This window comes from Chanodichthys erythropterus, chromosome 2 (genome assembly GCF_024489055.1).
Source record: "Chanodichthys erythropterus isolate Z2021 chromosome 2, ASM2448905v1, whole genome shotgun sequence".
Classification (NCBI taxonomy): Eukaryota; Metazoa; Chordata; class Actinopteri; order Cypriniformes; family Xenocyprididae; genus Chanodichthys; species Chanodichthys erythropterus.
In genome coordinates this window covers 28,377,178-28,404,387 of record NC_090222.1, presented here as the reverse complement: position 1 = coordinate 28,404,387, position 27,210 = coordinate 28,377,178, and the positions used below count along the sequence as shown (strand labels likewise).

The window sequence follows — 27,210 nt, the reverse complement described above, 5'->3', positions numbered from 1 at the left end:
ATTGCATCACTCTCTGGCCCATCCTCCCTAGAGTAGCCATGGAACAGAGGAACAGAGGATCCTATCTCAAGATATACACTATTACTGTCTACGTCTACAGTCTCTGGAGAGTGGGTGACAGGGGTTTTGTTCTCTCCATCAAGTGCAGAAGTTGCATTATCCTCTGGTGTTAGAAGGGGATCCAGGCTCATAGATGGCTCTGAGAAACAGGCATTAAAATTCATTTCAAGACTGTGATGTGGATCATTAAAGCTTTGAGTTGCATCATGGGTTCTCTGGAAATTTCTAGGCCTAAGAGAGCCATCAGGCATCACTGTGTCCTGTTGGTAGTCTGTGTTTTTCTTGCTGCTGCTGCTCTCTTGTATAGAAACATGTTCTGTCACCCAGTGAGGCCTACATGTGTCTCTTGTTAGTGTATCCACCTCACAGGCCACATCTTCCAGCAACTCTGGCATATCAGGTTTACCCAGGCAAGCATCTCTCTCATTACCAGTTCGCTCATCTCCGAGCTCATCGCCTATCTCTGAGAGGGACTCCACGTAGCAAGCAGGAGCTTCTTGCAACTCTGTCTCAGCTGTTAAGTTTGGGGAGCAGGAGTGGGAGGTGCTGGAGGTGTATGAAGTCCAGCTGCCTCCCTCAGCAGTCATGTAGGAGCCAGAGGGAGAGGTAGGAGGGGAGCACAGATCAGACTCATCAGTTGGAGAACCCGGACTTTGGCTTGGGCTCCCTGGGCGCCATTGTTGCTTGAGATGTGAGCAGTAAGCCATCTTAATGGGAGTGGAAGGGGCTGTATAGTAGCGATCAGGATCTAGTCCTGGAAGGACACCGATGCGTTGTGGGTCAACAACATAGGGAGGCTCGGAAAATGACAAGGAAGGCACTTCACCCTGAGATAAAGACAGTGGCTCTCCCTCATTGTCTGGGAAAAGAGTACTGCTGTCTGTCAATTCGGCGTCTCCCACTTTGGACTCTAGGACTTGACATTCAAGTGTCTGACTTATGGTTTTCTCCTGTTCTGGGACTGAAGTCAAACTCTTACCCTGATCTACAATAGAACTCACCTGTCCAGTGTCTAGTTTTGCTTTTTCATCCAGCCCAGTATGACCTTTCTTGAAGGGTTCTGAGGGCTGGTGTCCTGAACTAGACATTTCTTGACCTATCTGTTTTCCTAGCAGCATTCCACTCTGTGTCTCCATGTTTCTCAGCAAAGCCTCTTGCCCCATTACCACCCTTGAGTCCATGGTCTCTGGCTCTTGAAAGTCACTTTCTATTTCTGATCCAGTCAGGACTTTGATGCGTTCCATTTTCATAGGACCTCGTCTGTAGGCTCCTCTGCCAAACCGCCCCATTGGTCGGCCGAAAGTTCCAGAATGCCCTTCTAAGTCAAAACTTGCACCCTCAGGCTGTGGGCGAGGAGAAGTGGTTGGTTTGGCCATTACCAGACGGGGTCCAAAAGGAGTAGATAGTGGGGAGAGTTTTGGAGGGCTGCTGGGAGAAGGACTGGAGGCACTGTCTGTTGGAGTTGAGGCTGAAGAGCTGGATGTTTGACCAGAGAAATCTAAAAGATTGGATGAAAAAGAATTATTACATTTAGTTGTATAAATGAAAATATGCATAGGTTTAATTTTGAATTTGACACATTTCTGCATGAATATTTTTTGGCAAAGAAAGTCTTTGTTCGTCTTTTCAAACAAAGTCTTTGAAAATCTTTCTTTGATAATGCCTCATAAAATCACTTCAAACTGTACGCAGCCAGCTGATCTTTTTTTAATCCATCTATGTTGCCCCAAACATGAATCTTCTCTTAGTAGTGCCACTTAAATGTCACTGTATGAAATATTCAATACAGTATTGCAAAGGTCATCTGAACTGCAGTTATAAAGTGTTTTAAAGTGGACTATATGCAATAAATCCAGCAAAAACAAATTAATTCCAGTTTAAGGTATGACAACTAGCAGCTCTATCTAAAAGTAGAGTAATGTAGAGTGGGATCAAATTACAGGCCAAAAAATACTTAAGTTATAGTAAGTAAGTACTATAAGTTAAAGATATCATGGTTAAACTATTTTACTTGTATTCAGGACAGAGAGGGTTTTTTGGTGGGAGTGTGATGAGGCCTGAATTGTCAGCCCTGTGGGGAGCATTTTAATGTCCGTGGAGTAATTGGACATCTTTGGGAACCAAAGCTCTTTTTTGCCTGCATGGCGAACTCAGAGTGACAGCATGGATTTTAAAAAGAGCAAAATAAGCAGCGGTGTCAGCAGAAATCTCTTTTTTCCTCTCTAGATTTCTAACACCACCGCATGCACACATTATGTATTTACATGAAATGGTAGAAAAGTAAAAAAAAAAAAAAAAAAGAATAGGAAAGCCTGCTGCTAGGAAACCCTGCTTAAAAATCCAGCATAAACCAGCACGAATTCCATGTTGGTCCAGATCATTCTGTTCTCAAGTAAAACTGAGTTGGTGTAGCTGGTCTGCCAGCGCCTTCGCTTCCAATGCTGGGGATCAGCAACCAGCATCTCATACTAGTCCCACCATGCAAAACATACCTTATGTTTGTGACCAACAATGCTTGATTTTTCAAGGACGTGTAAGTGTGAGTACATGTACACAGATAACTGAATGAGAAAACTGTTTAAAAATATCTTAACACTTTGTTAAACAGCATACGAATGTCAGCTGTCCTAGCTGCAACAGGCAGATATACAGGCAGTGATAGCACATTACACTCAACCAGTGCACAGCATTCAGTGCATTGCATTTGTATGTGATGAATTTTTGCATGATTCGCACAGAGTAGTTCCTGTCAGGTCTTCACCCACATCACTTATTATCTGACAGGTTTGTCTGTGGCAAAATGGAGCCATTATTAGATTTCTTCCTTCTCGCTTCAATCTCCTAAATTCTCCCAGCATTACAATAACCTTCCAATAGACTAAATGTGGATTATCACCACAACCTCCTTTTGTTGACTTTTTCACACTGATACACTGTCATTAATGTCATCTTCTCAGTTTCTTTCCTTGACAATATGTTCAAAATATATTGTTTACAAAAGCATATGTAGTGATTTTGATTTAAAAAAAATACCACTGGTGTGTTGCTGGGAGTTCTGAGAGAAAGATTTTCAAAGTTTGTCCTTACAACATCAAAGACGTAACATGCAAGCAAATTAACCTGAGCGCTCAAACAACACTCAAAGTCATAGTTGCAGACCTAAATAATAATATAGGCCTGCTGTTATATACACACACAAGCACACTTCCTGTTTTTGTGTGCTTGGTTATTCACTGTTTTTCCTTTCTCATTTGTCCATTGTCTTCTTTGCCCTTCTCATCATGCGTATCACTCTCTTCGATCCTCTCTCTCTCTTGATTTCTCTCTCTGTATCACCATCTTATCCCCTCCCACTTGTCTCTGCTTTTTTGTCCTAAAAACATCACCACAGGCCAGATCTATCTTATTGGGCAATAATAATCTGTATCATTGTGTCTACACATCACCTAAACCATTTGAGCTAAATTGCGCATTTGTGTGCATACTTGACAGTGTGTTTGTGTGAGACTATAGGCTAATTGTTCTGCTTAGTCACGATTCAAAAAGATAACGTCACGCCTTCTGTTTTCTGCACAAGGCAGCACTGTTTTGGAGCTGTATGCAAAGCGATCGTTGTGTGAGAGTGTTCACAAGTGAGAGGGGCCTTTGTTGCCTCAAAACGTCATTTGCAGAGCAAAATCAGTTGTGGGGGGAAAGGCAGAATTGTGCTTTTTTTCGTTTTTGTGGGTTTCCAGAGCAGGTTTTGCACAATTTGTCCTACTCCAAGTTACACCTGCTTGAGGCCCTCCTCAAATAAAATAACAGATGGAGTTATGTTTGCATGTGTGTGTTTGACCTCTTTCTTGAGTGCCCTTCGCTCTCAGACCCCCGCTGCATGCCAGGCAGGATGAGCAGGTGGTGCTAAAGTTCACCACTTTGGATCCAAAATCTAAAATATGTGATTTTACTTGTATACATGAACTGGAACAATGGAATTGAGTAGGAATGATCAACATTCCGAATACAGTTTAAAATGCCATGCTGTTCCATTGTACACACTTGCATAATACTACAAGTCCTATTAGGAATATATGATGCAAGAGGGGCATTCTACAAAATATTCCTTATTCCATTGCTTTCAATAGACGTCAAACATTATGCATTGTTTAGATTTAAAACAAAAATGGTAATGAGGCTTTATAAAGCAGTGACTGACTGAACAATGCATCATCCTTAGAGACAAGTGAATCTAAATGATGAAACCCTGTTATCTTAACAATAGATTCCCCAATGGCAGGTCTCTTGTGTCAGCTGCAATATGCTACTTGTCAACAAATTCAAATAAGGCTTTGATGATATTTTCATTGCTAAAATCTTTCAAGTTTTAAAGTTGGTTATATGTATGGAACTGGCCTTGTTAACACACATTAACCCCAATTGTCTGATCATCTAATGGCTGACCTATCTGATTCTTTGGTATGTGCTTGTGATGTAATTGAGAGGGACTGAATAGAAACAGGCCAAGCAAACCCGATCAACATCCACTCAGCTTATCTAGCTCTTACACTTTGCCAACACATTATTCAATTAAAGAACATCTCTGGTACTTTCACAGTGCCTTTAAATATTCAGTAGCAGCTCAATAACAATGAAATGTGAATAAAGATATAAATCAGAAATGGAAGGCACTTGCTTTTGTAACAAAAGTGTGTGTTATAGCTGACACGCTGATTCTTTTCTGAGCACAAAACATAATATTAAGTAAATTTTAATGCTGACAATAGAAATTATACACAGAATTGCATCATCACCAGGTAGGCCTAAAAAATTGCTGTCATATTCCACACTGCTATTCAATACCACACCCTTATCACCACTAAACACAACCATTATTGTCCCATTGTGCCTCATACTGTTTTGTGATGCCCAGTTCAACACATTTCTGATTTAGAGTCAGAGTTGACTGAAACAACTACAGATTTTACGAGTACGCTGTCCCCGGTTTCCTTTCTTCTTATTAATTCAGTCATCTAAAGATAGCGCCGACAAACTGTCACACATGAGGGTTCTCTTTTTAGGGCAATCTTTCCACTCATTCAAACACATGCATACACACGCCCGTCTGTATGCTTACTGGAAAATTCCATGCCTTTTTGCAGATTGTACTTTCTTAGCTAACTAATCAATGTTGAAGGTGATAAGCATCTGTTTAAGCACACTAACTTTGGTGCATTCACTGCACCAAGACAATTAACTTTACTGATTGGTGACAAATCAAGGACCATGTGCCCAAAATGTCACCACCTACCATTATCATACAAACAGAATGACAAATACTCTTTACGTTAAAGCTTGGTTTAATGTAGTTCAAATACACACAGAAATTCAGGACAGTCAACTGTCTTTTGAGATGATGTTATTTATTATTTTTCATACATAACATATGGCTGTCATTCCCTCGATAAATAGACAAACAAACAAATAGCATCAATATCTTATTTCAAAGTAACATGTTACATCAGATCAGTGTTATTTCATGCAGGCATTTTATGGACACCTATGCACTTGTCCTAAACAGCCTTGATTCCAACTGATGTTGGGGTCCTGAGAGTGATGCTGTGTCATGCTCTTGTAATTGCAGGCAGGAAGGAGGAGTGTGTGTGTGTCTTTGTGTGTGTGTGTATGTGTGTACTACAACCACTTAACGCACACAATGCTCTTTTCGGACAATGCTGGATGATGATTCTGGGTGCGGCTAGACTTGTTTTTGATTTCTGGCTCAATATCCAAGCAGATAATTATATAAGACATATGCTTTCAGCTGAGCATCCTTCATGTACTCCTACTCCTTCCACTTATGTCCTTCTCTGTCCCTTATGTAGCATGCAGTGAGATGGTGTACATTTACTTACCTGGTCCTGGCAGCTCTGATTGTGGGTCTCCAGAGTCCAGAAGGCCCTGCTCGGGGCCGCTCCGATGTGCTGTCTCACCGGGCATATCCGTGTGGCACAGCCTCTGACGCACTGCCTAAAAAACAGGAGCTAGCAAACCAAGGACAGAGAAAACGAGTATAAGATGTTGTCTCCTCAGCGCAAAGATACAGATCCGTGTTAAGTGCGTGTGCATTTATGTCAGTGTGCATGTGAGAAAGAGAGAGAGGGGCTGCAGAGACACGCCGGTAACAGCATGGGAAATCTGAGTGTGAGCTGCAGTATTCTCTCTGATTACTAGAACGCCCGCCCCATTCGGACTCTCTGTCGCTCTCATTACCCCTCCCTTCCTTACTGCTATGCTGCCTCCTAACCTCACTCTCCCCCTCCCTCTCTGTCTTTCTCTCCTTTCCTCATGCTCTCCCTTCAGCAAGTGGGTCTTGGACAATGATGTCAGCAGATTTCTGTATCTCTTGGAGGCTGGGGGATAGTAATACAAAACACAGCAGGCAAACAGATAGAGATGCTGTGCGCTGAAAATAAAATCTAATCTAATAACCATGCTAGAAAGAAAAAAAACATGTAAACCAGCATAAGCTGGTTGGTTTTAGCTAGTTTAAGCTGGTCTTCCAGCTTTGCTAGGATGGTGTTTAGCTGGTTTAGTGTAAAAAAAAAAAAAAAACCTCTAAAACCATCAAAACAGACCTGTTGGGAGATGGTTAAAACCCCCATGGAATCAAAACTGAAATGGAATATTGCAGTGTTTGTAGCTAAATGATTCATCCGTGCACATCATTATTTTTTTAATCCATGTGCCCTTGTAATCTTTAATCAAAATTATTGACGTCGCCCTCTCTTCTCCAATAATGTGTGAACCAATATAACCTATCATTTATATGAGATTGCAGCAATTAGCAATCTCATATAATGATCAAATCGATTTTTGATGGACAAAATCAAGTCCATTTTCAGAACATTTTTTCTCATTCATGAAGCCATTTCACTTGGATATATAGATAGAAGAGAAGATTACAGTTTCCATTTCATGATGACTTTAAAGTTGCCATGAAACAGAAGTTGCGATAGTCTTTTCTTCCCTATGTACATCCAAGTGAAATGGCTTCTCAAAAAATAAATAAATAAATAAATATATACATAGCCGTGCGATATGGCTGTATCAGCACGGCTGTGATTCGACCGTAGGCACGAGGCCGCAGGCCGAGTATATATATATATAGGATGGGACTTGATTTTGGCCATCAGGAATTGATTGGATCATTGTGGTTTGAACTGCAATATCTAATTTAAAAAATAAATACATTTTGATTTCATGGTGACTTTAAGACCAGCATTCTCCACTTCCCCCTCTCTTTTAGGAGTGATGGACAAAAAAAGACAACATGCAACTCGCTCCTCAGGGAGCATAGCATTAGTTTTAGCATTATGAATTCAAAAAAAGTTTGTCCCATGCAGGCACAGATGTGTGTTAGAGCAGTGAATCTCATCCTTTTTTGAGTAATGGACCCCCGTCATATTTAGAACCATCCTCAAGGACCCCATAATAAAATTGGCTCATTGGTATCATTAATGTCTTTGTGACAAACAAATGTAGTCAAGTATAATTTACTACTTATTTGACTTGTCTTTAGCCATATTATCATTTATATTATACATATATTATCTTCTTCTTTTATGGGAACATGTCAAAATATACAAAAATTAATATTAAGATATTTTATAAGGACCCCCTGGCATTATGTCAAGGACCACTAGGGGTCCATGGACCCCTGGTTGAGAAACACTGTATGTGTGTTTGACAGGTTGTTAGAGTGAGATGCTGTAACTAGAATATATTGTGCTGAATGATGTGTTATGTCGATAATACTGATAATGAATTTATAAAACAGTTTTGGAGTATCTTAAAATGACAAAAAAGTAAGAGGTGGTAGAAATACGCTTTTTGTGTTTCAAATCAACAAGAGATAAAAACCACATCTTTAAAAATCAATGAAACTGAGCTTCATGAAAGTAAGAGTGAGGGATACTGCAGTAAATTTAGCTACAGCACAGGGCTACGTTTCCACGGCAACTGTGGGGGAGAACTCATGGATGCTTTAGAAAGGGAATCCAATATTCAGCAGGTTCCAGCACTGGCAAGACTTGGGGACTTTCCTGAGTTTTTCTTCTCTTCTGCCTCTCACTTTCTTTATCAAACATCCAGATCTTTCACTGGAATTTTAGGGAACTGGATAGCTTTCTTTATGACTGGAACAGTCAGACAATGATAAGGTACTTATTCACTTCTCTCAATACAATTATGTATATTAAAAGTGAGTGAAAAAGAAGAGAGACAGATACATAAAGATGGCGCTGTCACTTGTATCACAGGTTTTCTTAGTACAATTAGACACTACATGGTAAAAATTATGTTAATTTGTGCTTTTTGAATGTTTACTTTCAAAACCACGTGGATTAATAGGGAGTTGGTTCTGCCTTTTCTGCTATTTTTTAACAATTTTGGGCAGGGCAGTCAAGTTCTTTGACATCAGACTCAATAAAACATTCTAAAAGGTTTGAAATGGGTCCTGATATTAAATAAACAGAATGAGAAATTAATGATGAGGAAGAATTACTATTCATGACCTACCCTATAGCCTGCAGAGAGGTCAGCACTCCTTCATTCTTCAAGGCTCTTCATAGGGGCCCCTGCATAATGCAGTCTGACTGAGCGAACCCATGCTGGGGTCAACCTGCCCTTCAAGATAAGGAAGATAGAAGGACAAAAACAATAAACTTGTGTTCTCGTCCACTGATGTCACTCATTGCCTGGCCATAAAAAACATGCAGTAAAAGCCTGTACAAAAAATCATTAAAAAGCTCATTAATGCCATATCATAAGCCAAAGCTACCTTCAAATAAATAAATGAATAATGAATAATTCAGAGTTCTATTTTTTCATAATAATTTAATTTGGCTACACTATGGCTATCACCACTTCTCATTATATATATATATATATATATATATATATATATATATATATATATATATATATATATATAAATAAATATGAAACTAAATTACTTATCACCTCATCAAGACACACATAAGCAGTCACTCTTCAGTTCATCATTGTCCACTGAACCACTTACCTGTCTACTTGCCTATATGAAACTTACCTGTGCGATCCTCTTCACTCATCTTTAGTCTTCAGTCATCTGCTTCAGTCATCTGGTCCACCATCTCATCTGGAACAGATAAGACTGTTATTCTCTGCTATTACAACTACAATTATCCAATTCCCAAAATCCTTCACATTCCTGAACATTGGGACCATCTCATCTGCTCCAGAATGCTCTCCAGATTCCACTCCAGCCTCTGACAAGAGTCCAGTAGAATCCTAATGTCTCGGATGCTTTTAAAGGGTTAGTGCAAAAATGAAAATTCTGTAATTAATTACTCGCCTCCGTGTCATTCCAAATCCGTAAGACTTTTTTCATTTATCTTCGGAACACAAATGAAGATCTTTTTAAAGAAATCTAAGAGCTTTCTGTACCTCCATTGACAGCTTACGCAACTAGCACTTTTCAAATGCATTTTTGACTACCTCTGAAAGTGGTCAAAAGTGGACAAGCTCAAATCTTTTTAGACCCAGTTTACACCTGTATTTAAGGTCATCCACTTGTGATCCGATCGATGAAAATGTTTCTTAATTCCAGGTGTAAACAGGGACTTAGTTGATCCGGCTCATAATGTCCTTTTTGAGTAGGATATGACCGAAAAGCTGACTTTCAACTTTGCCTTTCAACTCTGATTCTGATTTTAACTCAGTCTTACTCAGTCTGCCTACAACGGCAAGTATTATTAAGTTAAACTAATAACTTTAGCCTACATATTCATAAAAATGCATTTTAATAAAAGAAAAAAGTGGAGAAATGTGAATTTATACTTTGGTCTGAAACAAAGCCAAACAAAGATAGCTTGTTTTCCTAAAATCAGGACGAAAGTCATTGCCCATGTGCAGTTTATTGTTTAAGCACCTGTTTTTGCACTTTTTTTTACATTTTGTTTATGCTGCTGATTGTTTAATAATGACAGACACTTGTAAATGCCAGAATAGGGAGAAAAAATAAAAACAAAAAATGCCCGAAATATTTGTTAATGAGGTCTGTTTTTCCTTAATTTATTTATTATTTTTTATTTTTTTTTACAATACACTAAAAGTAAAAGACTAGGCCTAACTCAAGTCCTTGTACCTCTGAAGTTTTTTGTAAATGTTTTATTAACTAAGCCTAACTTACTGTAACGTAAACTCAATACAGGTCCTCTCTAATTCTCGGCATATAAACAAATTACAGTACACAATTTATCTTAACAAATTAAAATATAATCTGCATGCACAATAAACTCAAATTTATTTACTGTTTTAATAAAATGTTATTTAATAATAGTAGTCATAATAAGAATATTCCCAGTAGCCTACGTGCCTTGAACTGGCTGATATTCAGTTCTTTTTAGTTGCGTCCCAAATGACGCACTATACACTATGCACTTATACACTATGTACTTGTGCACTATGCACTCATCCATGTAGTGCGTGAATTGTATAAGGTTATTTTGTCATTTAACAATGAAGTTCGATCCTCCCTTCCCCTCCACTACGTAATTAAAGCTGCGACAGTCGAGTGCACGAAGTGTCCAACATTCCACACTTCGTTTTTAGTTAGTGCATCATCCGGGTATTTAAAGTGCACTTTTTCTTTTTGGAATTTTCAGTGTGAACGCACTACTCGCACTATTTATACTTAAAAACGTCATAGAATAGTGCACAAATACGCGAATTGGGACGCACCTTTTGAGTCGGACGTGCTACTTCAGCTGTGCGTCTTGCGTCATCAACCCGGAACTAAAGTTCGATTCAGTTCTATTAGAGATAAGAACGATTAGTTCAAGAATACACTTAACCAAATTTGAAAATGTTGCATTATATACACCAACAAAGTGGTGTATATAAATATAAAACATAGAAATATAGAACAAATACTTTCAAAGCTTCATTTAGGCTCCAAATTATAATACAACAGATAATAGAGGGTATACACGTGACGTCACCGTCGACCGTTACGACTGCGGTCACGCCCACTGAGTGGCAAAAGACTGAGTGTACGCACACCGGCGGCGACAATCATAAATCGGCGCCTGTCCTCGGCTCCCAGCTACGACCACGACTCGAATTTGAAAGACGTGTCGCGGCGCAGTGCGGCGCTGAGCTTCGCGTCCGGTGTGCGATCGAGCCCCTTGAGCGGCAGCATTGGTTTTCAGCGTGAATGTCAAAAAAAACACACACAAAAAAAAAAACACACAAAACATAAAACGGGAAAGAGCTTTGTGATTGACTGTATAAATAGCTTTGATACAAAACCTGAGGTATAGGCTATATTTAAAAACTGCAAAAAGCAACGACTCCAGGCAGAGAAACGTGGATTTGCAGTTATCGTTGTGTCAAATTGTTGGATTTTGAGGTAAAATCATACCGTATATTGTTATATATTGTGTTGACAACTGATCAATTAATTACTTTCCATCTTATATTCTGCATAATTGGTGTTTTTCAATAAACAACAACGCTGACAAAAACTATCCTATAAAACTGTCTGGACAATATGACGATATAACATTGATATAAGCGATTACGCGGATTTAAACACTTATAGTTATATAAAATATTCACAGGCAGATTTGCTTTATGTATTTCCCCGCCGTCGAAATCAGGCACATATAAATGTCAGGAAACACGACTCCTGGCTGCATGTCAATATCCATGGATTAAGTTTATTTGACAAGTTGTAAGGAACACATTCAATTCCAACCTTTAGTGCAATTCGTTAGTTTTAGTTTCCCCTGTTAAATCCAGCCACGCAGCAGGTTCTTTTGCCACTCAGTCCAGCTGAGGGAGCGCGCTTTCGGCGGGAAAGTGACGTCGATGCATACCCTCTATATGTCTAAAATTATCACCAATGGCGAAAATGTTCAGTTGATGAACACATGTGGTTGCTCTGCTGTGAACTTGACTTCGATTTTAAGGTAAAATACACTGCATAACTGAGCAAACATCAGACAAATTCCACTGTTTATTGATAGTCAGCTCATTGTTAAAAACACGTTTATTAGATTCTGATCCAAGATGTTTGCTTATCACCACAGCAAACCAAACCTCAGTGTCTGTTGATGAAATCTTAAATCATTGTAAATGATACAAAAATACATTAAGATCAATTTCACATTTAATCAGAATGTTATGCTCTTTACACAAAACATTTCGAGACATTGAACATCACAGCATGACTACAGAGAGCCAGCCAACATTAGCAAACCACGTTCGGCATAATACAGCAATGAGTCATGATATGCTCTTTGATAAAAATACGAGATTAGTTTTATTTATACACTACACATTGCAAACACCGAGGTGCTTGAGGTGAAAGTCTTAGTGGAAACATCCATTCTCTGCACAAAATCTTTCAAGAGAAAGGTCCACTTAGACTGACCAGAGAACGTAACTTCTGGCTTACCTGACAGCAAATAACAGGTCTGCAACTAGGTCTAAATATACCAGAGTGCAATGATGGCCTTTCCAAAATAAATATTTTAGGCAAAAATTGTCATCCAATATGTATTCTTACATACTACCATGTTTTAAATATATTTAAATCACAAACATATTTGCAAATGTACATATATCAGGTGAGGCAAATAAAGTTGGTATCTTTTAACTTTTTCTTTTTTATTAATCAGCAATAATATAGTGGAGCTGTTTAAGTGTAATTAAAGTATCTTTAAGTACCCAACTTAGTCCTTTTCTCCATAAATATTTTCATCCTATCAACTGTCTCCTTGGGAACAAGGAAAGCCCCATGTGTTGTCTAGGCAACCACATCAAAAACGGAAGGTGTATGTATTTATTAAAAGCTGAAGTAGACCGTGTGAATGGCCAGTTGTTTTTGAAGATGTGGAGGATTCATAATTTAGTGTGGTTGATGCAGAGTTGTTTGCCCTGTGGCGAACATTGCTTATGCCCTTCAGATCAGTCTTTCATTTCACTTTCATTTCACAACATATGCCTAGCTCTTTGGCTCAGCGGATACACGACTCCGTTTCCGAGCATCTGCTGATTTCTGGAGGCTCTGCTTTCTGTTCCTGCAGAGATGGATCACAGCTCCCAGTCGCATTTGATTTCCACTCTGATGTTTAGGTGGATCAAGGAACTTGAGGATGCTGTGTGTATATGTTGTACTCAATATCTGTATCCTTCCTTCACCTGTCTTGTATTGTCTGGCCCTGTTGATGTCTATAAGCTGCCTGTGTCAAAAGCATTTAAAGTTATTGACAGGCTTGATGGCTCACTTAGCCATGTCTTCAGCCACTGCCTTCCCTAATTTGTCTTTCAAGTAAGCCACTTTTTTCCAATCAGACTTCAGCTCCAGCCATTCAAAGTACGGCACCTGTAGGGGGACACATAAGGAGTGAGGTTGTGACAAATCAATAGGCTTGAGAGAGGCGGTGTGGTCACATTTGTTTTTGTTTGGCAAATTTTCAGACAAAATAAGAGTAATTTCAATAGGAATCCATGCAATGTGGAATTTTGCATGATGGCGAAAGATTTCCCCATGCAGACTTCGCAACAGGTTCAAGTTGGTCATGAAGATTCGCTGCATTGTCCAACAGAATTCTGCTCAGTTTGAAAGCAACTTCTGTGTAGACTGTGCTTTATACTGCGCTACACAATTAAAAATAGACAATGGATGAATTTTGCTGTAATTTTAGTAATGTGACTACAATATCAATCTCAGAAAACTGAAAATGGAGAAGGGTTACGAACTCTTGCCTTTAAAAAAGGCTTGTGTGAGCTAGCACATCAAATGGAAGGAGCATTATGTCAGCCTTGTGCTCAGTTGGAAGTCAAGACGAGTCCAGCCAACTCTATTAAACTGTACCCCAGGAGGCAGAGGGCTAACAGGATTGGCCTACATGCTGCAGACAGAGCCTGAGTCCTTTTGCACAGTTCTGTCTTTACTGCCGCTATTTATAACCAAAATTTAAGGGGGACTGCTTGCCATGTAATAGCTATAACATTAAGAATAGAGATAATCAGGCTAACAACACCGTGCTTCTCCTTTAAAAAGGATAGAACTTTTTTTTTTATTGTGAGTTGGAAGACCAACAGTAAATGATGTACAGCTAATCCTGGCCACCTAACCCCTAATGCCCATGTAACATCCCTAATTAAAGTATGTTTAGAAAATTAGCTTATTTTTGTGTTACATTAAAGTCGCCATGAAATCAAAATCGAAGTTTTTTGACTTCTAGTATAAATATATCAGCCTTACTGTTGTCTATAAGCTAGTGTGCTCCAAAACAATGACAAAATTCGAATTTAGAAGATATAAGCATTCAGATCTTACAGTCTTGTAAGATCTAACGGTTTTGATGACATCACCCTGCACTTCAGCTCCTCTGTAGATTTTCTGACCAATCGAATTCTCTCTAAAATCTAAAATGTCCCACCCCCTACATTATAAATAGATGATGAAGCTGCAGCTAAAATCGGTCACTTCTTTTCAATTGCGCAATTACTATTTTCTAAATAGTGCACTATACAGGGAATAAGGAACGATTCAGACAGTGTAAATATGCCTTCCATTGAGGTGAATTAAGTCTGATTTCACGTTAGCGTCACGTGAACCGCCAGAGTGCACCCATTCTGCTCTGATCCAGAGACATGATACCACAGAGTGGATGATATGCGTGAGTCAGCGCAGACCAAAAAACGTATCGGACACATTTAAATTCTGCACAGAATGCTATATTTTAAAGCAATACGGAGGAGATTAGGAGGAGAAACAGTTAGAGATTAGAAGGAAACTGAGGTTTTAACAAGCTCAACGGCTCTGGCCGAGCTGTGACATAAGCTAAATGCAATTGGCTATTTCAAAAAAGGGGAGAAGCTGTTCGATATGTCTCGCACTGTCTTCCTGCTTCAGTGGAAATTACGTCAATACATTGAATAATGCTGTGAGTTCTGACGGAGTATTTTATCTATCCAATAGAAAACAATTATAGAATTAGTTTGCTTACTATAAAAGCTAGACGTGTTTTGAGGCCTACGTGACTGTAAGGTTTAGATGTATCTGAGAAGTTAGCTTGGCCTACTAAGCATATTTTCCGGTAGTTTTCCATCAGACATCAAGTGGCTATGAAATGAATAAGACCATTATTAAGGGTGTTACGTGAAGGCTTCTTGCCTCCAGGGATTGTTGACTGTTTTGTCAATTCACAATTTTTCATTTGGCCAATGGGAAAAGGGTTGACCATCAATTGGCAGAAGGCCCATGAGAGATTAAGTCAAAAGATGTACAGTAGTTGGCAGTCGGCCACCCTTACAAAGAAAATTATCTCTTACATAAGCAACACCTGCAGTTTAATTGGTGAAGTGACTGTGGTAAAAATGTTGGGGAGTACTTGGGAGACTCCAGGAAGAGAAAGGGAGGAGAGCACCTGTAAATGAGATCATGGAAAATAACTGTAGGGGTGGATCTTACACTGTTTTAACAGGTAAGAAAAATGTATAAAAACTGTGCCCTGGCTAGAAAGATTCAGATGTGGAGCTGGCATCTCACTTTGTTGCTTGTCAATAAAGTTAAACTTCTGGGACCTGGAAGTTTTTCTTTGAGACCAGAACTGAAGAAACATCGAATTTGCCACAACAGTTCCAAGGCACTTCAGTGGACCTTTACACACTGATGACCTTGTAGTTCATAAAAGCTTGTTCACACCAGGGGGGTTAAAAAAGGCCTTCTGAAACAAAGCGATGCGTTTGTGTAAAAAAAAAAAATCCATATTTAACAAGTTATGAAGTAAAATATCTAGCTTCCGCCAGACCGCCTTCCATATTCAATGTATGAAGAAAGTGTAAAACTCTAGCAGTTCACAAAGCTTACGCTAAATCCTATGCCTTCCCTATTCAACTTACGGAAAAAAAGTGTAACTGACGTGATGCCAAATATGGATATTGTTTTATACAAACGCTTCGCTTCAAAAGGCCTTTATTAACCCCCCCCGGAGCCGTGTGGAGTACACGTTTATCATGGATGGATGTGGATGGAAGCACTTTCTTCAGCTCATACTCATGAACCATGTTCACTGTCATTATAAAGCTCAGATGTGTCACAGGATATTTATTAATATTTCTCCTATTATGTTCATCGGAAAGAAGAAAGTCATATACATCTATGATAGCTTGAGGGTGAGTAAAGCTTGGGCTAATTTTCATTTGAACAGGCCTTAATTCTATGAGAATAATGATAATCGCTGTCCACACCACAGTGAACGATAATGACACAGGAATGATATTGTTGGAATAACTTTCAGAACAAATTTTGTCCAGCTGATAAACAATAACAGCCAATCAGTATCCACTCGACTTATGGCAGATGACATAACTGCATCTTGGTCTGAACAGGCCTTAATACTTCAAATTAACTGAGAGATGTTTTCATCTCCTGTGCTTGTATTTCACTGTCTCACCTCCACCACTATAAACCCAGCCAGCTGTAGGTGGCGTTTCTGCATAGCAAAGCGACCCAGAAGATCCTTGCTCCTGAGACAGAAGTTAGGAAAGTCCCAAGACACAAATGCTATTCTGCAAATAGACACAAACACATTGACACAATCAGAAACCATCTCTGTATGTGAAATTAGGACAAATCTTTCACTTTCACACTCACCGTCGTGCCCCTGCAGGTAAGGCATCAGGTCCACCGCCTCCAGGTAAATGAGTGGCTTTCAAGTTCTCCAAATCAATAGGCTTATTTTCTGAATCTACCACAAGTTCTCCATCTGTGGTGAACAAATCAATCAATAGATTTGCAAATTAGCAGGAGGTTCTGTTGGACCCATGAATGGGTATCAAACCTATGTTTGTTACTTTGTAGTTGCTACTCACCTATTGTCCAGCCGTAAACAGTTTTGACAGCAGTGCGGAGGGCCTGTGTCCGGCTGTTGGTCAGGCTCTGGAGGGCTGCGTGTAGGCTGCTCTGCAGATGGGTGTTGGTCTCCACTTTCCCCTGGGGAGCTGGAAGCACCACAGCAGGGGATTTTATAGTGATTCCTAAAGGCTCCAGCTGAGCAAAGGCAGAGATATGCAGTAATTTCAGCCGATAGTTCTCAGTCCGATCCACAATGGCACCTGTTGGATGGGTGAGGAAATGTTTATCAAAATCACACACAAAAATGCACACTGACTTGAAATATAGTGCACAGCTTGACAGCCTAGTATATAAAAGAAGTGTGTGACGATTCTGAAGTTTGTTCTTTTGTGTTCCATGACAAGAGAAAAAATAATGATGGTATTTTCATTTTTGGGTAAACTATTCCTTAAATTACACTACCATTCAAAGTTTGATTAAGATTTTTTAAATGTTTTTGGAAGACTTATACTCTCCAAGCCTGCATCAAAAATACAGTATAAACAGTAATATTATAGAATATTAAAACTGTTTGATGTTTTTGGCGGCAACTACATGCTGATTTGGTGCACAATAAACATTTCTTATTATGAACAACATTGAAAACTTAATATTTTTGTGGAAAATGTGATTCTTTGAGGACTAAGAATTTTTAAGAAACATAAGTATTTTGTTATAATGTTTTGTCACCTTTGATCAATTTAGTGCATTCTTGCTGAATAACAGTATTCATTTCTTTTAAACATAACCTTATTGACTCCAAACTTCTGAAAGGTAGTGTAGTTTAGATCTGCTACAACCTATCATGCAAGTAAAGACAGACATTGGACAATGCTCCTATACTGCCACCATGTGTTTCAAATGAGAACAGCAAATGATATTATTCATTTTGATAAATAAAAAATGTAAATTCAGCAGTTTTCCCAAAATGGAGAGTATAGTCTTTTCTGAATATTTTTAGCACATTCATTCCTTCGTACCTGAAAGTTTCTTCTGAAAGTCATGCTTTGTAACAGAGGAGATGTAGTAAGGATTGGCCTGGTTCAGCACACACAGCGACCAGACCACATCTGTTTTCAGGAAGGGCTCTAAATTCTGAAAGGAACCTTCCAGAGCTTTGTGTACCTATAGCCACACAATAAAACATATTACATACATACACAAAAAATACACTGCATTGCAGTTAATCAAGGATAATAATACATTACCACTCTAATTGGTTACCTTTTGGTAAAACTCCTCTCCTCTGCCAAGTTGGAAGTTGAGTTTGGCAAAAGACATGAGGAGATTACAGACCTGCAGAGTGCTGTAGCTTTCACTATAATTCACGTAGTGCTGAAATACAACAGAGAGGGGGAAAAGGATGAAAATAAAAGGTTGCCTTCAAGGAAAGTATAATTTACTTTGTGGTGCTGATTTGTTAAAAATCAGCAATAAAAAGACTCTAACCTGAGCAAAGCCTTCAAACAGAGGCAGGTTGAGCCACTTGAGAAAGGCTAAAGACTTGGCACAGCGAGTGACGTCGAAGGAACTCAGTTCTGATAACCTAGGCAATAGCTCTGCCGCTATTCTCTGAAGCACCTGTGTCTGGTGAAAATTCAGCTTACCTTTTATTCAAAGAAAGATGAGAGAATAATTAGATTTTTACAGTTATTTATGGAAGTCTAGGGAAAACCCCAAACTATCACAATTTCTCACTGACCATAAGTGTACGCGATGTCAAGCAGCAATGGTGTTTTCAGTTCAAAGGAGGCTTTTTGGTTCAGGTGGTATGAGAGAGCCCGTAACAAAGAAACGGCCCTCCTGTTATGAGAGGCCAGTGCTAATGCCACCCTCCGGATATCGTCTGCGCTAAAAGTCTCTGCCAACTCCAGAGCCTGGAAAGCACAAGATACAGTTCAGCGTTAGACAAGTAAGTAACAAGCCTAATACAACATAATGCAATTTCAGAAGTGTTCAAATATGTTTGGTTGGCTAGGTGGCTAAAGGTGTTTATGTGTGTGCACTCACTTTGTCCTCCAGTTTGTCCATAAGAGAGGGGGAGAAAAGCAAAGCACGGCCCATGAGAATGGTGATGGTACGACTGTCATTTAGCTCTGTCCAGCGCAGCTCCAGTTGTTTCAGCACTGTTTTGGTGAGTACTTCATTTTCATACCTATCACAACACAAACAACAAAATTACAAGAACAAATCAGTTACCTACTGGACCAACTACAACATCAAGAACTAATTATTACAATTTAAAATAACCGTTTTCTGTTTTATATGTTTTTTAATATGTAATTTATTCATGTAATTATCACAGTTCTCTCTTGAATCGATTCTGAGCTTAGTTTTTAACAGCAGATGGCACTACATGCTTTAGAAACAACCGTTCTCTGCTTGCTTCCAGTTCCTTTACACACACTACATAAACCTAAAATAATTATTCATGAAGTTCGAAAAGTTTGAAGTGAATTACAAGGGTGTTCACAGTGGGCTGTGTTTACATTAATCTTGTGTCATAAAAGCATTCTGAGGTGCAACAAGTATATTTAACCACTTACATGACAAATGCATGATCGCTGTCCAGCACTCTTCTTTGTGAGCATTTGAGTGTGCGGTTTAAAAAAATAGCCTAGAGCGCCATCTGCTGTTAAAACTAAGCTCAGAATATATTCGAGAGAGAAAATATCAGAATCGATCCAGAATTGCGAATTGTATCGCGAACCAGGAATTGATTTATTGTCCCAACTTTAATTAAAATAGGAAAATTAAAATGACAGGTCATAATAGATTATGATGGAATTTTTAAGACCCTGTTCTTCAAAATGAGGGACAATGAGAAAGTCTAACGCGACCTCTGGTCACAACAACAAAAAAAGTTTGATTATTTTTAATTAGTCTGTCTGCATGTACATTAAAATCTTAAAGACAAATAATAATAAAAAAAGTATATTATATATATATATATATATATACACAGTACAGTCCAAAAGTTTGGAACCACTAAGATTTTTAATGTTTTTAAAAGAATTTCGTCTGCTCACCAAGGCTACATTTATTTAATTAAAAATACAGTAATATTGTGAAATATTATTACAATTTAAAATGACTGTTTTCTATTTGAATATATTTCACAAAGTAATTTATTCCTGTGATGCAAAGCTGAATTTTCAGCATCATTACTCCAGTCTTCAGTGTCACATGATCCTTCAGAAATCATTCTAATATGCTGATCTGCTCCTCAAGAAACATTTAATGTGTACAATTGTACAAAATATGTGTACAATATTTTTTTTCAGGATTATTTGATGAATAGAAAGTTCAAAAGAACAGTGTTTATCTGAAATCTAATCTTTTGTAACATTGTAAATGTCTTTACTGCCACTTTTGATTGATTTGATGCATCCTTGCTGAATAAAAGTATTAATTTCTTTAATTTCTTTAAAAAAAAATAAAGATAAAAATTCTTACTGACCCCAAACTTTTGAACGGTAGTGTATAATGTTACAGAAGCTTTGTATTTCAGATAAATGCTGTTCTTTTGAACTTTCTATTCATCAAGGAATCCTGGAAAACATATTTTCAACATTGAAAATAATCATAAATGTTTATTGAGCATCAAATCAGCATATTAGAATGATTTCTGAAGGATCATGTGACACTGGAGTATGGAGTATGGAGACTGGAGTAATGATGCTGAAAATTCAGCTTTGCATCACAGGAATAAATTACTTTGTGAAATATATTCAAATAGAAAACAGTCATTTTAAATTGTAATAATATTTCACAATATTACTGTATTTTTAATTAAATAAATGTAGCCTTGGTGAGCAGACAAAACTTCTTTTAAAAACATTCAAAATCTTAGTGGTTCCAAACTTTTGGACTGTACTGTATATATATATATATATACTGTATATATAATATATATATATATATATATATATATATACTGTATATATAATATATATATATACTGTATATTATATATATATATATATATATATAAAATATGTAATATATCTCTAATATATATATATATATGTGTGTGTGTGTGTGTGTGTGAATAGACTACCCCACTAATCAAGTAGTTCATCCATCAACTGACTAGTCATCCCTAAAATTCATTTTTACATTGTCACATGCTAATGTCTATGACTGTGAATCAAGCTTTGTCAAGCATGTGAATCTCACCCTCTTTTGCGCTGAAAGGCTACCCAGTCCACCAGGTAGGCCAGCTGACGGTAGCTGAGGCGCCGGATCCTCCAAAGCACTTCATTCTGGATGGAGTGGAGTACAGGTGCATCAGGAGGGAGACCCAGCATAGTGAGTGTGCGCAGAAGAGCCACCAGAGATCCATTCCACACTAAGGACACCTGTGTGAGAGGAACAACAAGGTAATCTTTCCAATGGCCCAAAACCTCAACATCTTTATCTGTGACAAATGGACTTTTAATTTAAGCTGCTACTCATACAGTTTGGCATGGTTACCTGAGAGTTTACGGTCTCCAGCATGTTCTCAAAGCGCGGATCCTGCAGAATTCCTTCGCCGCCCTTCTCGATGATCCGCAGGTTCAGCTGGACCAGACACCTAGCAGCATCGCTGGCAGATCCGCCTTGCTCTGCCCACAACTGAAGCACTTCCTGTGGAGTGGATGCCTTTTCAACAAGTTTGACTAGTTCTGTACATTCGTATGGAAATGGTGTCTCCTCCATCCTGGCCAGTTCATTGCCTTGACAGAGGTGCCTAGCAGAAGGTCGGATCCAAGACACAGACATCAGGCACAACGGCTCTGTATGGTGAACTGTGGAAGTCTGTAGTCGGGCTGAGGCCACAGCAGCCTGAGAGCAACGAGGAAACCATCGCGCCCATCTGCACAGCAGCCTGGTGGTCATTTTGGAAAGGGGATTTCCTCGATTCAACAAGCAATCAAAGCATTTGCATCCACATCTCTCCTGAGCACCTAAGAATCAACCAGACAGCACAAATAAGAAAAGTAGCAGTTGTGAGAAAATGAGCCAAATTATATTAAAATAATACTAGTCTGATGTTGATGTTATTTTATAATATATTTGATGTTGTTTTATGGGTGTGTAATTTACATTATTATTATTATTATTATTTTTTTATCATAACTAAATATATTTTACTAGTACTTTTGCTTTCAACAAAAGAATCTTGAGCTTCAGCACTTTTCGATTATACTGCATGTAAACACTACATAAAGATCTGCGAGATGTCTGAATTACCTAGCTGTCTGTCATGAGCTGAAGTCTATTCTGACCTTGCCGATTTGGGCAGGCGCCGCTGTAAAGCTTATGAAACTGTCAACGTTATCAACGAGAATTTTCGGGAACCCAGAAAACATTGATACAGTTCAGTAAACATGTTTTATCGTATGGATGTGGGTGTAGACCAAACCAACCGAAAGACCAAATGCTGCTTTCTTACCTTGTCAAATTAGCTTTTATAAGAGCTGCGACGACATTCACATGGAGGAACTATCGGTAGGTCGCGGAGTTTTTGCGTCAGTGTGAACTGGCAACACGTGATTTCGACAGAGCATCGTGATTGGTTGGAATACCTTAAAGTTAGAATAAGTTAGATGATAAACCATTTTTTTTTTTTTTTTTAATTGAATCCAAATAGTAGTGCGGTCTCTTCTGCATCTGAAAAAAAACAACAACATGTAAAACGTTTAATGTACGGTTAATTAATTTTTATACATTTATAATTTGTAATAACCCTAGTAATACTGCATCCTTATACAAGTTTTGGTCAGACATAAGGAGAAGATTTATCTGTAGGCCTACTTATTGCCTTGTAGCCTACTTGCATTTCAGAACCTATAGTTTTGAAGCTCAACGACTGCATTCGGCTTTTAATGTAATGTAGCTTCTGTAAAATAACATTACACGTAGTAGAGTTGGAGTTGGTGGGTTTATTATGGGCTGAATAATAGGTTTTCTTTGAGATACAGCGAAAGCACACGATCTTTTGAAAGAATGTCATTAATTAACCCCAAGCGAATGCTTCATAATGTTCATATTCCCAATATACAGGTGCATCTCAATAAATTAAAATGTTGTGGAAAAGTTCATTTATTTCAGTAATTCAACTCAAATTGCGGAACTTGTGTATTAAATAAATTCAATGCACACAGACTGAAGTACTTTAAGTCTTTGGTTCTTTTAATTGTGATGATTTTGGCTCACATTTAACAAAAACGCACCAATTCACTACCTCAAAAAAATAGTATACTTCATAAGATCAATAAAAAAAAAGGATATTTTAAACAGAAATATCAGGCTTCTGAAAAGTATGTTCATTTCTATGCACTCAATATTTGGTTGGGCCTCCTTTTGCATTAATTAGTGCATCAATGCGGCGTGGCATGGAGGATATCAGCCTGTGGGATTGCTCAGGTGTAATGGAAGCCCAGGTTGCTTTGATAGAACCTTCAGGTCATCTGCATTGTTGGATCTGGTGTCTCTCATCTTCCTCTTGACAATAGATTCTCTATGGGGTTCAGGTCAGGTGAGTTTGCTGGCCAATCAAGCACAGTAACACCATCATTGAACCAGCTTTTGGTACCTTTGGCAGTGTGGGCAGGTGCCAAATCCTACTGGAAAATGAAATCAGCATCTCCATAAAGCTTGTCAGCAGAAGGAAGCATGAAGTGCTCTAAAATTTCCTGGTTGATGGCTGCGTTGACTGTGGACTTCAGAAAACACAGTGGACCAACACCAGCGGATGACATGGCAGCCCAAACCATCACTGACTGTGGAAACTTCACACTGGACTTCAAGCAACATGGTTTCTGTGCCTCTCCACTCTTCCTCCAGACTCTGGGACCTTGATTTCCAAATGAAATGCAAAATTTACTTTCATCTGAAAAGAGGACTTTGGACCACTGAGCAACAGTCCAGTTCTTTTTCTCCTTAGCCCAGATAAGACGCTTCTGACATCTTTGGTTCAGAAGTGGCTTGATACATGAAATGTGACATAAACAGCACTCTGCGAACAGCCAGCTCTTTCAGCAATGACCCTCTGTGGCTTACCCTCATGATTGTCTTCTGGACAACTGTCAAGTCAGCAAACTTCCCCATGACTGCTGTTGGGATTACTGACCTAAACCCAGTATTTATACCCTGAGAATGGTAATTTAATAGAACTTGAAATTAAATATTCTAATTATTTGAGATATGGATTTTTTTATTTTATTTTGATGAGCAGCAAGCTGTAATCATCAAAATGAAAACAAAAAAGTTTGGAAATATTTTACTTTATGTCTAATAAATCTAGAATTAAAATTACAGAAAAAAAAAAAGAAAAAAAAAACTTTTTCATGATATTCTAATTTTTTGAGATGCACCTGTATGTATTAGCGTTTCTGTTGCAGTCGGTCTACTAGAAGAAGCTGTTCATGACCAGCAGATGGCGACATTGATTAATTCATAATGCAGTTCTCACCCTATGGTTCTCACTTAGTTGGTCAAGCATATTGCCTAAAATAAATTTGACATGATTTTTTGGTGATGAAAATAGGCATGTACTTACGACTTTCTCTCAAATCTGTCTTCATTGAATCATATTTGAGCTAGTCCGGTGATTGGTAAGCTCAGCCATTAATCTCCAGGTTTTCAGTACCGAACAATGTAACTGATTAAATTGATACAATTCTTCATTAACCGTTCCAGTTGTATTATTTTTTATAATGGGAACAGGGTGCATAGCGGTCTATTCTGGGTTCAGTAATAGCATGAAAGCAGCAAACAAAATGAACATTTTGCGTCATTTTGTAGAGGATGGCTTAGTCTAAATCAGCGTCTAATCTGTGTCTTTAATGAAGTGCTGCAACAGTCAATATGACAAAACATAATGTCCAAGAAGAAAATAGAAAATTATACATTCTGAGAGAGGCACTAACAGAACATTGTTTCTGGAGGTATAGTTGCATATTTATTCTGTAGTATTTTCTGGATGCAGTTGTCATATAGTTTTTATTTATTTATTTAATAGGGACAGTAATGAACAGACATGATAATACATGAATGTAAACACACCGGATTGTAGCCGAAGGCTAATTTCCATCCGTTGTCCCCAGGACTGGGGTCACAAAGGGCCAATACATAGACAAATTTCATATACAAAAAAAAAAAAAAATAAAAAAAAAAATTACACAATCAACATTATTGCACATCCTCATATTGCACGATCCACAATTATTGTACACACCTCACATGGCACATTACTCACTTTACACGATTCACATTATTACACAATCCACACACTCCGCTAATTGTACAAATCGTATTATTGCTTGGTCACAATAGTGTGGAAAGTCTTAAGAAATGGCACTAGAAGGGTGTGACATGCTCAAATGTTAAAGGTGCCCCTGATTCCAGAATTGAATTTACCATAGTAAATAACATAGCATAGTTAAATAACAAGAGTTCAGTACATGGAAAAGACATACAGTGAGTCTCAAACTCCATTGTTTCCTCCTTCTTATATAAATCTCATTTGTTTAAAAGACCTCCGAAGAACAGGCGAATCTCAACATAACACAGACTGTTACGCAACAGCCGGGATCATTAATATGTACGCCCCCAATATTTGCATATGCCAGCCCATGATCCCAACATTACGAAAGGCATTAGACAAGGGCAGAACGTCTGGATCTGTTCAGAGCTGAATCATCAGACTAGGTAAGCAAGCAATAACAACAGCGAAAAATGGCAGATGGAGCGATAATAACTGACATGATTCATGATAACATGATATTTTTAGTGATATTTGTAAATTGTCTTTCTAAATGTTTCGTTAGCATGTTGCTAATGTACTGTTAAATGTGGTTAAAGTTGTTTCTTACTGTATTCACGGAGACAAGAGCCATCACTATTTTCATTCTTAAACACTTGCAGTCTGTATAATTCATAAACACAACTTCATTCTCTATAAATCTCTCCAACAGTGTGTAATGTTAGCCGTTAGCCACAGAGCACTATCAAATTAATTCATAACCAAATGTAAACATTAAAATAAACACTGTACTTATGCGATTAGACATGCTGCATGATGAACACTTTGTAAAGATCCATTTTGAGGGTTATATTAGCTGTTTGAACTTTTTTTTAATGTTGTTTAAGGCAAGGCTGAGCTCCGTTGGCGGAGAGCACGAGCAATTAAAGGGCCAGCAGCCCTGAATCGGCTCATTTATAATGATGCCCCAAAATAGGCAGTTAAAAAAAAATGAATTATAAAAAAAATCTATGGATTATTTTGAGCTGAAACTTCACAGACACGTTCAGGGGACACCTTAGACTTATATCTTTTAAAAAAAAAGTTCAGGCCACCTTTAATAGAATTTATGAGAGTATATAATATAATAAATATAATCTCATATAACACATTTTAATTGGTTGCTGGATTAGGGGTCGAGATGGACTCCTAAATTTGGTAAATGAACACAATGCTTATGGGATTGGAATATATAATGTAAGATGATGGTGTGCCAGCATTCTGTAGCATCTCAAGGAAGTTCTGGGCCCGTATGTATAAAGCCGCTCAGAGTAAAATTTTAGTCTTAAGTGTGTCAAAATTCTAAGAATGATGTAATTTTACTCTTATTCTTAGACTTAAGAATAAGTGTGATTCATAAAGGTTACTAAGTGTCAAGACTAGCTCTCAGCTCCTAAATTATTTAAGACAGCTGGAAAGGTGTCTTAACCTAGTTAAGAGTAAAAAGATGGCAGCAGAGATGAGGAGATACACGCTTTCCAATGATGATATGCTGTATTGGAGTTATATGATGACATGGAGTTGATAAAATGATATAAACTTGATTGTCAATTCTTTTTGTAACTGACCTAATAAGAAATAATAAAGTAATAACTTTAAATAAATGTAATAAATATTGCTTAAACAATAAATAATATGTTTAATGCATTTTAATACATTTAAAGGTGCTGTATGCGATTTCTCAAATTCATTGTTGAACACTGTTGATATTTGAAATCAACCCAAGCAAACACACCCCTCTCTTCATTGCGCCGCCTCCAAAACTCACACTCCATCCTAACCACCCTGCTCTGAGTCGGTCTCAAACCTCGACCCGATCGCTGCTGTCACGCGAGGCGAGTGCACTAACAATGACGCTAAACACCTCATTCTCTATTGGTTGTCAGTGCGCAGTAGTTCACCTGCACAACTGTCACTGTCTGTCTTC

At 38.2% G+C, this 27,210-nt stretch overlaps 2 protein-coding genes across 3 annotated transcripts; both read right to left on the bottom strand.

Moving 5' to 3' along the window:
• Positions 1-6: 6 nt before the first annotated feature.
• On the bottom strand, positions 7-6,199 carry LOC137029380 (uncharacterized). Its single transcript, XM_067398977.1, has 3 exons — positions 5,952-6,199; positions 99-1,558; positions 7-27 (listed from the first exon to the last, which is right to left on the bottom strand). The coding sequence occupies exons 1-3, from the start codon at positions 6,034-6,036 to the stop codon at positions 7-9; spliced, it is 1,566 nt and encodes a 521-aa protein (XP_067255078.1). The 5' UTR covers positions 6,037-6,199.
• A 5,883-nt stretch (positions 6,200-12,082) lies between these two features.
• tbrg4 (transforming growth factor beta regulator 4) lies at positions 12,083-22,523 on the bottom strand. 2 transcript variants are annotated; one of them, XM_067394895.1, is made up of 12 exons: positions 22,229-22,398; positions 21,470-21,942; positions 21,173-21,354; positions 19,004-19,148; positions 18,696-18,870; positions 18,443-18,600; positions 18,218-18,328; positions 17,974-18,118; positions 16,972-17,214; positions 16,754-16,865; positions 16,554-16,668; positions 12,083-13,471 (listed from the first exon to the last, which is right to left on the bottom strand). In XM_067394895.1, the coding sequence occupies exons 2-12, from the start codon at positions 21,872-21,874 to the stop codon at positions 13,370-13,372; spliced, it is 1,893 nt and encodes a 630-aa protein (XP_067250996.1). In that variant the 5' UTR covers positions 21,875-21,942; positions 22,229-22,398; the 3' UTR covers positions 12,083-13,369. The 2 variants fall into 2 exon arrangements, with proteins under 2 accessions (XP_067250996.1, XP_067250987.1); XM_067394886.1 differs by lacking the exon at positions 22,229-22,398 and adding an exon at positions 22,431-22,523 and having other exon boundaries at positions 12,084-13,471.
• Positions 22,524-27,210: the final 4,687 nt, after the last annotated feature.